Source organism: Oryctolagus cuniculus, chromosome 4 (genome assembly GCF_051225735.1).
Source record: "Oryctolagus cuniculus isolate XC-2025 breed Fujian yellow rabbit chromosome 4, ASM5122573v1, whole genome shotgun sequence".
Taxonomy (NCBI): Eukaryota; Metazoa; Chordata; class Mammalia; order Lagomorpha; family Leporidae; genus Oryctolagus; species Oryctolagus cuniculus.
In genome coordinates, this window is record NC_142870.1 from 81,106,781 (window position 1) to 81,122,243 (window position 15,463).

General features: G+C 50.7%; 1 protein-coding gene across 1 annotated transcript in view; it reads right to left on the reverse strand.

The window, feature by feature from the left end:
- HEG1 (heart development protein with EGF like domains 1) overlaps positions 1-15,463 on the reverse strand; it is a 91,777-nt gene that overhangs the window by 33,784 nt on the left and 42,530 nt on the right. Inside the window, exons 6-11 of the mRNA XM_051859197.3 lie at positions 12,451-13,803; positions 9,972-10,088; positions 9,260-9,379; positions 6,272-6,375; positions 3,713-3,771; positions 3,313-3,473 (exon numbers count right to left, since the gene is read on the reverse strand). Coding sequence (XP_051715157.2) covers positions 3,313-3,473; positions 3,713-3,771; positions 6,272-6,375; positions 9,260-9,379; positions 9,972-10,088; positions 12,451-13,803 — 1,914 coding nt within the window. The remainder of the gene's footprint in view (positions 1-3,312; positions 3,474-3,712; positions 3,772-6,271; positions 6,376-9,259; positions 9,380-9,971; positions 10,089-12,450; positions 13,804-15,463) is intronic.

Here is a 15,463-nt window from a genome sequence, read left to right on the forward strand (position 1 = left end):
CACTGGGCACCTCTCCCAGTGCGTCCTGGACACCAGGCAAACTGGGAGGAAGTGGGGTGCGTCCCCTCCTCTGCACCCATTACAAGGGGGCCCTGGAAGGAGTCCCGGAACAGCACAAAGCCACAAAGCCTGGCCGTGCTGTTAGGAAGCCGGGAGGCTAGAACCAAGAACAGCTAGTGCTGGCCAGACCTGCCCCAGGCAAAACCGCGCCTGGGCTCTGGGTGTGCGTGTGGCTTAAATTAAGGGCCTCAGTGCCACTCCTGGGACGGTGCTGCCTTCCAAGGACTTCAGAGAGCTCAGAATCCCCCCACATGGGCTGTGTTTTCAGGCTGCCTCCCTCACGATGCTGAGGGCTTGGTCTGATCACCATCTCTGCGCCTTCAGGCTTTGTCCAGAGACCAGGGAGGATGCACGTGCAGCAGGGGCCGTCCCTGCGCCAACGCCCAGAGGAGAGGCGGGCAGAGAAGAGCCCGTCATTCACATGGTTACACCATCACTTCAGGACCTTATTCCTCTCATGGGTGACAAAGAATCACCTCGTACACCCATTCTGTGGCCCTCTATGAGCTGGTCTATGGCAGACATGAAGGCACCTTTTGCCATCTGAGGTAAGCCCAAGACAAAAATATGAAACCAACCGGGGCGTAAATAGTAACTTATTTAAACCCATGCTCAGGAAGGCAAGATGGGTACATGCCGCTGCTGTTACAGGGAGGCAAGGGCAAGTTCAGAACGAGAAGAGAGCTGCGATGGAAAGGCAACGCGTGTGCTATGTAGGGAGGAACGGCTGCCAATTTGCCAGGCAGTCTCCCTTCTCCTGCCAGAAGATTCCAACCTATTCAGAAACCAGGTGCCATCTGTTAACGCCACAAATCTCGTGCTGCCCAGCCAGGTTCTGGCTCACGGGGCTTGACCACCCACCCAGGGTTCCCAGCGTCTGCCCCGTTCCGTGAGTCCCGAGAGCTGGGGGCAGTGGCCAGCCTGGGCGGAGGGGAGGTAAGCTCAGGACACAGCTTCGGTTCTCAGCGCTGAATTTCCTGCCTTTATCAGTGGAAGCTGGCATGCTAAATCAGAAGCCCTTTTGCATCTGTGATAGAATTTCCTTTGTTTATTGCGAAAAGCTTATATTTAAGGGGGGGAAAATAAAAATGGAAAGTCTCACCAGGCAAACACTGCAAAGCTGGCACCAGGAAGGTATTCAAGTGCCACAGCCCTTCATTTAAACTCTTTGAAGGCTTTGCCCGTCGTCTAGCCTTCCCAGGAAGAAATCCCTCAGGGCACAAAGCTGTCCAGGCTGCCACTACTTCTGCTCAACAGCCAGCCTGGGCTGCCTGGCCCACTTCAACATTTTCTGGGAGGCGAGATCACGTCTTCCTTCCATTCTTCCCGTGCATCCAGTCTGCCGGCAAATCCGAACCGCCTGGCCAAGGCAGCCACTCAGGCTGCACGGAAGCACATTTGCAGGAAACGGGGAGAGCAGGCCCTGCCTCTGGAGTGAAGGAGCAGTAAGCCTAAAGATTCCCAAAGAACGATGCACTGGCAATCATCACACAGAGCCACCTAGCATCCCGCTGGCTCTGTCAGCCTGGTGATGTGATTCTTCTACATTCACAATTCCCCTGGTCCTTCCTGGGCATAACATCTGCCCAAACAGACGAGCAGAATGGGAGCAAACCCAAGGCTCAGCACTCTGCGGGGAATCCTAAGCTTTTCAGCCCACTGGGGATGAGGACAACTGCAGCTCCTTGAAAGGCAAGGAAGTAGACGGTTGTGAATTGAAGGCGGGACCCCTCCTCTCCAGTGGCTGTGTCCAGAAGAGCCCCACGCTGCCCATAAGCTGGGCACACCCAGATGTTAGCACCTGCAAGAACCCAGTGCCAGTTTTCAGGCAGTATGCATGACTGTCTTTGTTCTCGGGGGCTCTGGAAGCAGAGGTAAGGAGTGGGGAAGCAAGGAAGATGGGGTGGGGGGGGACGGGCAGGGCAGCTGTGGGCAGGGCAGCTGTGGGCGGGCTCTCACAAGTCCAAAGATGGAGCCACCTGGCTTGCAAGGCAGAAATGCACTTGCTGGGGACAAAAACCGTAATCTGGAACGATGCTGGCGGCACAGGACGCACTGCACGGATGCTTAGTGGGCTGAGAAGTACCCTGCCTACCTCACTGTTGGAAGAACTGGTTCCAGTAAGAACTAGAACCCTTGACTTCACGGCAAGAAAAACAAAACCTGGAGAGCCTCCAAGTTTCAAGCAGGATACACTGGGGCAGGAACTCACTCACTCACTCCCTAGTCAGTAGCAAATCTAACCCCAGAAAGTTGAAGATCTTTTTTTTCTTAAGATGCATAACTAGCCCTTAAATGGGCCAAACTCCAGTGCTTATCCCAGAGCAGAGCCTGACTCCCAAGCTCTGCAGCACAAAGGCCGGCTTAGGCAAGCCCTCTGGAACGGCAGCTACGAAACCCTGACCTCCTGGGAGCGGCCCAGACCGGGGAGCAGACAGAGCGCCAGAACCTGAGCCGTCGACGTCCATCCGGCATCTGCACAGCAGATGGGGAGGGTCAGCTCCATTCCCCGTCCTCTGCCAGCCCTCGCTGCACAAATGAGCTAACCAGAGCCCACTTTGATCACTTGCAAGGCAGTAAGTGGGACAGGTCCCCTTGGCAGAGCAGCACTTCTGTTTCCGGCACAGTTTTCCCATCCCAGAAGCAAAACTTCCCCAGGACGCAATCCTGCCTTCTCAAAGTGCTGTCCCCGATCCCTTTCTTCATCCGCCTCACTCCGGATGCACTGGGGAGGCTTCTGACACAACGAAGCAAGAAGAAGAGGGAAAGGAAAAGCACCCTCATCACCAGCACCCTGGAGACAAGCTGCCTGCACTCACCCAGGCTCGCTATACAGATTTACAATTTGCAAACAGGCAAACAAGACGCACAACCCTGCACACGCCTGTCTTACTTACACAGGCATCTGGATCTCATCCACAAGCATGGACGTGCTGGCTGGGAGTTTCAGTCTCCTGGAGAGAGCAGGAACTTTTCCAGGGAAGGAAGAGCAACCTCTGCCTTCTTCCATCAGCCCCTATAGCCTCTCCTCTTCCTACTCCAACGTCACACCCAACAAGGGGCCAGGCCAAGGGCCTTCGGGGCTCTGCGCATGCGTGTGTGCCTGCACATGACGGTCTTCTGCCTCATTCCCATGCCAAACAGCCTCTGTGAAGAGTTTTCCTGGGTCTGAGCCCCCAGATGCCTTACGTTTCTATCCCAGGTCTGCATCTAACCAAACGGGCAGGGTCCTGCCACAGGCTTCTGTCTTACCTCTAAAGATCCGCCTTTGAGATCCCAGGAGCTGGCAGACCTCAGCAGAGGACCTGCAGGAGTTGACGTATTTCTGGATCCCATCGGCCAGGTCAAACAGTGTCACATTGGAAGCCAAGGCAAAGGTGGTTTGCAGTGAGATCACCACTACGCTGGACCCCCTAGAGGCAGAGGTTATAGGTTTTAGTTGTCCTACGATGACACGAGGGCCCCCGCATTGGTGGAAAAGCTGTCACTGCCGCTCTCCAGGGAGGGCACGGGAGAGCGTGAAGGTCCAGTGGCCTGGCTCTGCCTCACCCCCTGGCCTGGACGAGACAGGGCCTTCGTTGCTGTCACCCTTGTTAGAATGAGCCTCCCCCTTCCACAGACGGGGTCACAAGTGAATGATTCTGTCACTTACCGGGATGCATGAACTGTGGATCGTATATAACCAGGTAACGTCGAAAAACACATATTTAACTGAAAGGAAGAACAGGTTTGTCATTAACTGCGAGTTAGACAAAAGCCTTGGACCAGGAACCAATTTCCTATTTCCAGGAGAGAACAGGCATTTTCCAGCCATCCAGTTAGCAGCAGGCAGCTCTTACACAGAAGTGCTGTCCTTTTTTTGTTCCCTCTTAAACGCTTTCTGCTGTTGCAGAAGTACAAAGGGAGAGAGGCAGATAGTAAATCAGTGGGGAAATCTTGGCAGGAAATGATGTTCAAACTGCACCCTTGGATGCAAAACCTCTTCAAAGGAGCAGCTCTCTTCTAAGATGCAGGGTTTCAAACAATTCAAAGGCAACTGTTTGTTTGGCCTTTGCATAGACAATGAGCTTCGCTGAAAAGGCTCAGCACCTCTCAGCTCCCCCAGCTCCGACCCCTCATCACCTCCAATGAGCTGACCTCACTCAAAGATGGGTCTTCTTCAGAAAGGTTCTCCATGGGAAATGACATTACATGGGTCAAGAGCCCTTTTGTTGAGAGCAAATTAAGAGCGACTCTCCCTGTTTGCCTGGTGCTCTGGGAGAGAGCAGAAAATCACCACCCAGCACACGCTCGGCGCCTGCCTGCTTGCTCCTCTCCCTCTTCCTGCCTTGTCCCTCACAGACAGACCTGTCTTCAAAGCCCAAGTCTCCACGATTTCTCACTCTTGAGAAGATGGAGTGAAACCCTCTTTTGGATTTGTCTGCCACTGCTTTGTAGTCTAACAGCAATAGCTCTTCTTCTTAGCATCAACTTTCCCCCAGCTGCTGGTGAAGACAATGACATCTTGGGGAAGACCATCTGGTCAGTCACTGCTTCACTGTTTCTACACTGTGTCACAGAAAGAAGGCAGGTATGTCACATCACCAGGAATGACACGTTGACACCGGGCAACAGGTCACAAGTCAGCCCCATCACCGAGTTCTGTGTCGTGTGATGAACTGGACCTCGGCATGGGGCCCTAAGCCCCCAAACTAAGAGACACAGCATAACCACGAGACAGCTGTGGGGTGACAAGAACACCACGTGTAGGGTTAGCACACACAAAACCCTGCTGTGGGGAAAGAACCTGGCCTTGCCTAAAGAGAGGTGAGCCTTTGCCCTTGGCTTTCTGAGGTCACTTCCAAGCCCCTGGAACTCCCTGCTTCATAAAACTGCCTTCGTTTCCCTGGCAGCCTGAGGCCACGCCAACCGCGTGATCTGTGGCGGGGCCTTTGGGTAAGCAGCTCAGCCTCCAGAGAGGCAGGAGGTGGAGCTCAGCCACGCGGGCGGTCACCCGTGTCTAGACGACAGAGCCCCAGTAAAAGCGGCAGACCTCGCAGCTCAGGTGAGCCTGGCAACCCTCGTGCCTACGTGACGACTGGGCGCTGAGGGGAGTGAACGCTGTCCTGCTGGTGTACAACCCTCCTGGACTCTGCCCCACGCATCTGTCTCTCGGCTGGCTTCAACCTGTGGCGTATAGGTGAGATGAGCCAGAACCGTGAGTGGTCACAGCTTTCTGTAAGTTCTGGGGGTACTTTGTGTGAATATGGAAACTCGAGGGTGGTCTCCGGACTTCCCAAACTTGCTACTGCTGTCAGCACTGAGGGTGGTCTAGGGGACCATTCCCACCTTTGCACTCGGTCTGTGAGGACTTGGGAAGCGTCTTTAACGTCCAGTTCTATGCCTGCTCAGGTGTTTGTAATACCTCCAAGAGGAGTGAGCCATCTCACATAGTCCCTGTCATAGAACAGGTACCAAGGAGATACTAAAATGGAATTGAAACTGTTATACTAACAAAACCCACAGTCCTACAAACAACATGTAATTCTTAACTAACACACAAACTCTCACCCATAAAGAGCAGGTAGAATGGAAATCAGAAATCAGTTATCTCTAAAATTTGTTTTGATGGCAAATTCCAACTTTCTGAACACCAAATCTTTGAGTCAGATAGTAGCCGAGAAGCAAAACCTATTATTTGTGAGCTTCATCTTATTCCTGCTTTTCTTCCTCTCCATTGTCTTCTGATAAAAAGCAGGCAAAGAAGCCCGTAGATCACCTATACCATGAGTTCTCAAACCCTAGGTACTCAGGATTAAGCGTTACCCCCTTGGCATCATCTTGAGGACGCATGCCCCCAGCCTCTGAAGCACGGGGAGAAAGCCACACGGCGAGCCAGCGGCACACGCGACGGCACTGTGCGCTCAGTCCTTCCTGCTTCACCAACAGTAGATGACATCCGGGTGCCTGTCATCTAGGGGGCTGGGACTACGAATTTCTACACGGAACACCAACACCAGGCACAGACCAAGGCTGCACACCAGGCACATCTGAAGAATCACTTCTACTGGGCACTGCTGGTTTCCAACATCTCTCTCCTATTTCCAAGAGGCTTTTATTTTACCAAGTGCAATAGAAGTGAAGAGCCGACCCTCAGGCGGTCCCCAGCGCTGGACAAAGCGTGCACTAGAAGACAAAAGACCAGCACAGCAAAGCCTTTCAGGACACGTACCGTTCTCGCGATCTCATTTTGAACTTCATGTAAGTCTGAATGTTTTTCCACAGTGGTATTAAGAAAAGTTTTCTTTAATTTAAACTCTGTCACGAAGGTTCTAACTGCAAACAAACAACAACAAAATCACCTGTTAGACCATGTGACACACTGGCCCAGGTGTGTCTGCAAACCTCTGGGGCAGTCTCAGAGCCCGCAGTCTCTGCATTTCTTTCTGCTTTCTTTCCCTGAGGTTCCTCTGAGAGGAGCTGAGGCTCAGGCCAAGTCCACCTTTAGGTGAGGGGCTCTACCGAGCCTTGTAGATGCGTAAGTGGATCTTAGTGGGTCTCCTCCTGGCAGCCCTCTAATGCTCTCCCACTCAAGGAAGACAGAGGAGAAAGATGCACTGGTCTAAACAGTGTAAGCCCACAGCGGCGGCAGGAGACCGATGCCGCGCTGGCCAGTAAACACGCTCAGCTGGCCTCGGGAGGCTGCAGTGTGGACGGAGGCAGGCAGGCTCCTGCTCTCTGAGATCTTCTGCCAAGGTAAGCTCCCCACTTCAAGGGGGTGCTGAGGCTTCCTTTTCTCATGAGAGCCACTCCCATCCTCCCTCTTGATCAGGGGAAATGACCATTCTACCACTGAGAGAGGAGGCGTGCAGAGGCGGGCAAACTCCCCAAGAAAGACCACCCCGTCTCCCCAGGGCCAGATGGGTACTGAGGCTCGCATGTGTACATCTCCAAGGCTCCTCCCCACGCTGTGCCCCCTGGCCTCAGAGGAATCACATTCAAAGGACAACCAAAGGGCTTCGGAGAACAGGAGGACGCACTGGAAGCAGGCTTCTCCTCCATGGGCCTGCCGGGCTCCATGACTGTAAGTCACATAATGAAAACAACCCACATGCAAGACACCGCTGGGTTCAGGGATGAAAGAAGGCAGCCCTATTCTCAAGGCCCATTTCACTCATAAAATAAAATTCTAGTTAACACCAATTTGGGCTGATTGGGCCTGAGGGGAATGGGACTTACAAAATGGGCAGGCAACCAAAAATTAGTACAGCCTGCTTTATATCTGGCTCTTAGCTTTCATTATATTAAATTCTTATCTTTCCCTCTGGACAGAAAAAAAAAGAACCCAAAACACAGAAGCCCATCAAGCTGTGCTATCACAGAAAGCTTGCATGCTGAATTAAGAAAAAGGCCCACAAATGAGCCAGGGAAAACATTCAACATCTTATACTTACTGTCTAAAGCCCTTAATCCTTATTTAACATCTTTTTGCTTGTTCTACAGTTCAGTGAAGCCAGCTGCTTAGGACTCTTTCTGAACAGCAGGGAGCTCTTTGAAAACATTCTTGGCCAAATGAAAGCATTTCAGCATGCTCTAATTTGCATGTTCCTCTGCTGTTTATGAACAATGAAGCTAAATGACTTGAAAAGGGAAAGATGATTGTTAACACAATAGAACTGCTCTCCTCCGGAGCCTCCTTGCTACCTGGGGACAGACACAGGCTTCCGCTCCTGCCTCCGGGTCCACACCCAGACTCCCCTTACAGAAATACACATATCACAAATGTTAGCGATGCCGCTCTCTTCCGAATTGCAATAGTAAACGTGGCGTCTGCCTTTAGTGTGAATAGGAAGATGCGCCAGTCTCTCTCCAAAGCAGGGTGTTTTGAAGGCATTTATACCTTCACGCCTGCAGTTACATCATCTGGCCTCCTGTCAAATGTTTGCTTCAAATCTCTGTTGATTTCCATACCGGATCTAAGTGATTTTTTACTGAAAGATCTATAATTATTTCTTTGTATTCAGAACAGTTGACTGTTTCACGTCTTTCAATTCTGGTCCAAGGGTTCAAAGTCTAATGTTAAAATGACACCTCCCATCTGGACAGCTCTACCACTTTTCAAGGCTGTTTCAAATCCTTTAGTCTGTGTGATGGTCACTGTACCCTGCAGAGCAGACGCTAACCTGATCTTACAGATGAGGAAGTAGAAACTCAGGGCTCACGTGCCCCAGGTGGACAGAGAAGCCAGCACCTGAGGGCTGGGCGAGTGTGCTTTCCACAACGCTTCAAAAAATCATCGCCAAATTCTCCATTCCTAAATCAAACCCCACTCAGCTTATTTCTTATGGGATGTGGCTAGATGAAACAGGTTGCCCAAATGCAAATAAATTATTACAATAAGAGGAATTCTTGAAGTCTATTTTTCCAGAACCTTCTTTTTAAAATAATGCTTTGACTCGATCCTTATATTTTAAGCAATTTTCAAAATTCTATTGTTATTTTAGTAGGGTACCAACTTCCAAAGGACACATGTATTTGCTCCTTCAATAGTTACTGAACTGCTTAACAAAGTATCACAATGGCCAAGTTAGGATGACTCAAAGATGCCAGTTTCTTTACCCAGCTTAGAAACTGTATTTTCATTTCTAATTTCTTCAACAAGTTATGAATTAAACTTAGCATCCTAACAAGGTAATGCAAAAAAGCTCTTATGCTTAAGATATTACTGCGTAATACAAAGGACTATGGATTGGAAACTAGGCCTCCCATCAACCAGTTACATAAACTTGGCCATGTAATACCTTGTCAGTTTTCATTTGGGATTTTATTTTCTCTTTCTCTCCCTAATATATATATAAATATTTTTTGCTATGTAGTCAGAATTTCTTTAAGATAGTTTTTTTTCCTGATTACAGGGTAGAATGGTTATGCAAATAATGTTATGCGCAAATGATGGCATATTAATATGTGATATTTTAATACTACAAAGAAATGTTTAAGACATAAATTTGTACCAATATGATTTCAATGGTGTAAAAATATAATGCAATAAAAATTGTGAAGTGCTATATCTCTGCTAGAATGATACACAATGCCTTTCACTTCCTTTTATATTATTTAAATTCTTTTGACAAATACTGATTTTGATTAGGGAAAAAAATAGTAAACATTATTCTGTGAAGTACATTGTAGCACAGATTAAATTCCAATAAATTCTTACCCAAGTTGCATATTCCTTTTTCCAACTGGTACCCAACTGGGCATCTGCAGATATAAGATCCCTGAGTATTGTTGCACAAGGCCAGGGGTGGGCAGGGGTTCAAGAGGCATTCATTCACATCTGCAGAGGAGAAAAAAAAAGGCCATATGGAATTTGTGGCAGGTGGCAGAATCCTGTCCAATGCAGTAAGTCTTAATGGCCAAATGGTGGTGAGTGCACTGGGGCTCCCAAGGTGGGCAAGAGATCACCGTGGTCCGCAAGTGGCTGACCATCCATCGAGGCCGGAGACAGTGACATAAGCTACTAACTCCATGGCAGGAGCGGGAGAAAACAGCAGCCTTTGATGGAACAGGGGATTAAGGACTGTTTCCAATAATACCGGGACTAAAAGTAGAACTTCAACAAACAGATCTGGTAGGTAGGTGTGGGAGGATGGGCTGAGGCACGAGCACAGCAGAGGTCAAAGGCAAGCGAAGTGCAGGGGCTTTCAGGAGCTGCAGGCAGCTCAGCAAGGCAGGACAGGGAGCTGCAGAAGGGAACCAGGTCGGCACGTCTGCCGGTCATCTTGCAAATGCACACAAGCGTCCTAACTCTCAGGCAGGCAGGGTCCTAATTTTCAAACGTTCCTCCATGTTTCAGAGGAGAAAGGAGTTAAGTGAATAACCCACTGTAAGCCTGTAGTGCGGACACTAACCACACTCGTTTCCCTTACCCACACTGCAGTCGTCCCCTTGCCAGGAAGGCGAGCACACGCATCGATGGCCGCGACTGGTAGGCTCCACAATGCACTTGCCACCGTGAAGACAAGGGTTTGTGGCACACCTGTTCACTAAACACACATTCCAAGAATAACACAGTTAATCACGGAGAAAATGTAAAGGCAGCTTTAGGTAAATGTTTAATTTTCCCAGCTAATATTTCATTTTGCTTATCTATGTTTACTTGCCCTGAAAGCAACATTTCTATAATACAGGAAGGTCCCCAAGAGGTGTAGATAGCAGGTGCAGTGGGAGTGGGTACTGGTACTAGTTTGTGTCTATACATAAACGTTAGACAGTCGGATCTCTAAATGCAAGAATGAACTAGTTCATATCAAATGCTACATAAAGGTCACGGAGTTCAGGACTGATGGCTACTGTCACCTTTGTGACACTTCGACTATGTTACTTGAATCAGCGCCAACTTAACATACATATTAAGGACAAAAAGGACCCCTGACCAACTTCTTCCTGCGGCAAGATTTACTATGTTTGTATGTGCGTACACATGGGTGGGTGTTGTGCATCTCTTAGAAAACTAGCTGAGGAATACAATACCCTCTCTTTACACGATGTGAACATGCCCTCCCTAAATTCATCTAGGCCCTCAGGACACAGATTTCAGTGTCACCTGGGACTCCGAGCCCCAAGGGCAGGGACCACATCCCTTCTGGCAGAGTCACACTCCAGTGACGTAGTAACCACTTCATAAAGGCCTTTGACACATACTTAGAAGAGCTGAAACCTACAACAAAACTGCATTGTCTGCAAGGAGGAAATCAGCAGAGAAATGAGAAAAAGAAGGCAGAAGTCACGAGTTCTCACTCTCAAAGAACAACCCTGAAAACAAAAAAGGGCTAAACAGTGTTCCTACTCTTTGTTATTGTAAATATTACCTGAAGTCACCTATATAAGCAATCAAACACCGTACCATCAATGGCACAAAAATAAGTTAACAGCCAATGAATATTCCCCTAATCCTTATCAACAGCTATCCTAACAGCCGCAATATGCTTTAAGGGAGACCTATCAATCTCCTTCCAACTGGTACCGGAATCTATTCGGCATCCGGAAGTGAAGCCGGGGAGCCTTCAGTTTTCCCTACAGAAGGAGGCACCTTTCACTTCCCGGAGTTTAAGTCCCGGCACAAAGCAGGTGCGATGGGGGTGGTTATGACACTCCAGTCCCCAGAGCCACTAGCGCATCGGTACTGGTAACTGAGTGCTCTGCTCCAGTCACTACATAGCTTCTTTCCTTCTTCCCTAAGACATCAGCCTCTGCTTTGTCCCTTCACCCATGGCAGTTTTCCTTTCCTGGGTGTGGACAAGAAAAAGTGCAATTTTGGACAGGACATCGAGAGAGAGCCTCTCCTGCTCTACCTTTCCTTAAATGATAAAGATTCACTCGGATGGTCTGTCACCCTCGTTCCAGCAACTTCAATGGGATGATGAAGATAACCCAATGTGCAATGGGAAGGCGCCCCGTCACATGGTCACACGGGGGAGAAGGTCAGTTACATGTCCTCCTTCCCACTGATCAGCAAGCAACACAATCTTAGGGATCAATGGAACTTGGGCTTCTCTGACCCCAAGAAGTCCCGCGGTTGCTGGAAGCCAGCCGACCGACTCAGAAGCTCCAGGCTGATCTGCAAGCAGGTACTCTGCTCACAAGCTGTCACCTTAAGCTCTCTGACTTCAAGTTCTCCACCCTCCAATTCCCCCTCACTGCCAGGCTCTGACCTCGCGAGAGTTAAAGGCATGCTTGCAAGGATCGCTCGCTAAAAGCTATGCTGTGCTCTGAACATGATTTGGCTCCCAAACTCATTCAGATATTTAAACCCCAAAGATGTAAACTAATAGCACTGAGAGAATGGAAATTCGGTGTTCAGGAGGGAGGCCAAGTTGGGGCTGGGGGGCTCTCCAGGTTATCAGCAGTGTCTTCGAAAGGCAATTCTCACCACAGGGTTTTTATAGAAGCCACTCTCTCTGCTCCCTGGCTTGCTACGTGAACCTTGCCATGTAAGTGCTCCACCACTGCCATCTGCCACCCTCACCAGACACCCCAACAATGAGGCCACCCAATCTCAACCCTGAACCTCCCAAACCGTGAGCTAAATAAAATAAACCTTTCTTTTCTTAATTACTAGCTTATCTTTGCTATGTTGTTGTAGTAAAACAAAACAAAACAAAACAAACCCAAAAACCTGACTACCAACTAACGTAAGGAACAAATACGCATCTATCACATGACGAATCACTTAACTTGAGGGTGAGAACCTTAGTCCTACTGTGGCCTGATTTTATGCTTGAAGGGCTTCAACGGGAAGCATTTTAGGTCACAAACAGACACTATGCCAAATCCTAGCTACTTCAGTGTAGCCACACCAATCCCAAGCCCAGAGCAGTCAGTGTGTACTTGCAAGATACACTGTACCTGAAGCTGGAGAGGAGAATGGTGGCGGTGACTGCGTGCTGCTCTCAACAGCAGAGGTGGCAGACCGAGGGGTCAACGTTTCAGCTGTAGATAGATCTGTGGTTTGGGGGAGAGATGTTCTGAGGGAATGGGAAGCGGGGCCATACTCTTCCGGAACGCCAAGACTTGTGGTTAAGTCTTCTGCTGATGTGGGTGCACTGGGCAGCGGGACCAATTGGGTAGTAGCACCCACATGTACTTGGTTCCTTTGCGTGGCGATGGCACCCTCTGTTGAGATCTGTGGCACCACAGTTTCGGGATGGGTTGGCAAGAGCTGTTTCCCGGTTGTTGTCTGCACAGCTACAGGGCCCTCAATGAGAACTGCTGTGCTTGGCAGCGTACTGAGATTGGTCACAGGATGTGCAGTCTCGGGGGCAGTGGTTGTCAAACCCGGAGGCATTTTTTGGGCTGCGTTTGTGTTCGTGGCAAGAATGGTTTGCTTGGTGGAGGACTCTGTTAAGGCTGTGGGCAAAGGGGACTCCGAAGGAGAACCTATTTTTACAGCTTTACTGGGCTCGGTGGGCAAAGACACCAGGCTTGGTGACTTGGACTGTGTGGTGATTTGGCTTTGGTACGGGGTGCTGTGGTTCGTGGGGTCTGCTGTGTGACTGCCGCGCAGCACTGCCGTGGACGATGCCCCAGTGGGTGTCTGAACTGGAGTCACAGACGTCTCCTTTACCCTGGGAAGGGCTGCGGTAGAAGGTGAATGTGGTAAGGCTGTTTGTGAGACGGAACCTGGGGCGGGGGTGGACGCCATGAAGGATAGTGGTAATGGTGACGGAGAGGAAGACAGAGGTGTAGACGCCTCAGAGGTAGACTGCAGTGGGTACACTGGGGCCATTGGTGATGGCATGGTTGATGAGAACAACTGATGGGACTGTGACACTGACGGTAGAGGCAAAGGGGACCCTGACGGGGAAGAAGATGAGCCACCAGCAGACTCCGAACGCGCGTCCAGAAGAACCAGCGTGTTCGGCACGTTCACGGTGGAGGTGGAGGTTGGAAGGTTGGATGTCTGCAGAGCCAGCGACTCGGTGGAAGGCTGAGCGTGTCCCCCATCGTAGGACGACACGTTGCTTCGTTCAGTCTGAGCACGAGGAGAGGAAGGATAGTCCAAGTGTGAGGAGCTGGAGATCTTAATATAAGAGGTCGAGCTCTCCTGGATGTCCGGGGACGAGCTGTGATCGGTGATGGACAGTAACGTCCGCTCTCCTTTGGTAAACGTGGATGAAACATAGGTGTGGTCTGTGTGGTCGCTGGAAGTCCTCTGCTCAGTATCTGTGCTGCTTGCTTGGCCGTAGCTAAATCCAGTGACTGCAAAGGGAAAAGCCAAAGTCAGGTCAAGTCAGCAAACGCCGCACTATTAGAGAGACTTTCAGAGTCCTAGCTAGGAGCTCAAGGGGTGAAGCTCTTTCTTTGGGGAGGAGGTTTTCAACGGCGAGAACACTGAATAGAGACAGAACGAGAAAGCAGACACCATCAGTGTCTGTTCCAAGTAGATTCCTCTTCTGTGACAGGTAGTGGTGGCAGCAAAGGAAGTGGTGATAAAAGCAAAGTGGGGAGCCGGCGCCGTGGCTCAATAGGCTAATCCTCCACCTTGCGGCGCCGGCACACCGGGTTCTAGTCCCGGTTGGGGCGCCGGATTCTGTCCCGGTTGCCCCTCTTCCAGGCCAGCTCTCTGCTATGGCCAGGGAGTGCAGTGGAGGATGGCCCAGGTGCTTGGGCCCTGCACCCCATGGGAGACCAGGAAAAAGCACCTGGCTCCTGGCTCCTGCCAGGATCAGCGCGGTGCGCCGGCTGCAGCGGCGGCCATTGGAGGGTGAACCAGCGGCAAAAGGAAGACCTTTCTCTCTCTGTCTCTCTCACTGTCCACTCTGCCTGTCAAAAAAAAAAAAAAAAAAAAAAAAAAAAAAAAAAAAAAAAAGCAAAGTGGGGACCAGGGGCCGAAAAATAAGGAATAGGTTCAAATTCTTCCCACATGCCTTTATAAAAAAAAAATAAATAAAAGCTAATTGGTGGCCGGCGCCGCGGCTCACTAGGCTAATCCTCCACCTTGCGGCGCCGGCACACCAGGTTCTAGTCCCCGTCGGGGCGCCAGATTCTGTCCCAGTTGCCCCTCTTCCAGGCCAGCTCTCTGCTGTGGCCAGGGAGTGCAGTGAAGGATGGCCCAAGTGCTTGGGCCCCGCACCCCATGGGAGACCAGGAAAAGCACCTGGCTCCTGCCATTGGATCAGCATGGTGCGCCGTCTGCAGCGCGCTGGCTGCAGCGGCCATTGGAGGGTGAACCAATGGCAAAGGAAGACCTTTCTCTCTGTCTCTCTCTCTCACTGTCCACTCTGCCTGTCCAAAAAAAAAAAAAGCTAATTGGTATCTGAAAAGCTCTCAAGACCCCAGATAGGCTGTTACACTTAAGCAGAAAAAGAAAAGCCCTCCCAGCTTCCCATTCTGTATAGGAGCTAGCTCCTTCTCAGGAGACTGGCCATTGCCACAAAGTGGCAACTGTCCTTGGGCAGGGCGGACACCATCCCAAATGCCTTAGGCAAGTGGGTGCGGGGAAGGCCTGGGATGGAAGTTCCTCCCCGAGTTGGGAGAAGCCAGAAAGTTCTCTTCGTAAACCGCTTGTAAGGCACCTTCTGTACTGAGGGACTCCGGGCAAAGAGGCCCGCAGAACACACCCCATGTCCACTGGATCCTGAGGGCAGGTGCACGTGGCGGCCGCCTTCCTGTGGGGAGCCATACCCAGGTAGCCCGGGACGTGGAGCAGACCCGGGTGAGGCTGAGACCACAGCGCGTGCTCCCTGTTGCCTGTGAGAGGGCGCCCCAGAAGTGGTGTCCTCCGCGTCAGGCCCAGCGCCCAGCTCCCTGCGGACTTGCGGGGTTGAAAGGAGGGTGCAGGGGAGCCTCACTTCCGCCGCAGGCACCGCAAGCTTCCCTGTGCATCTCAAGGACTTTATCAGAGATGAAACCTCAAGAG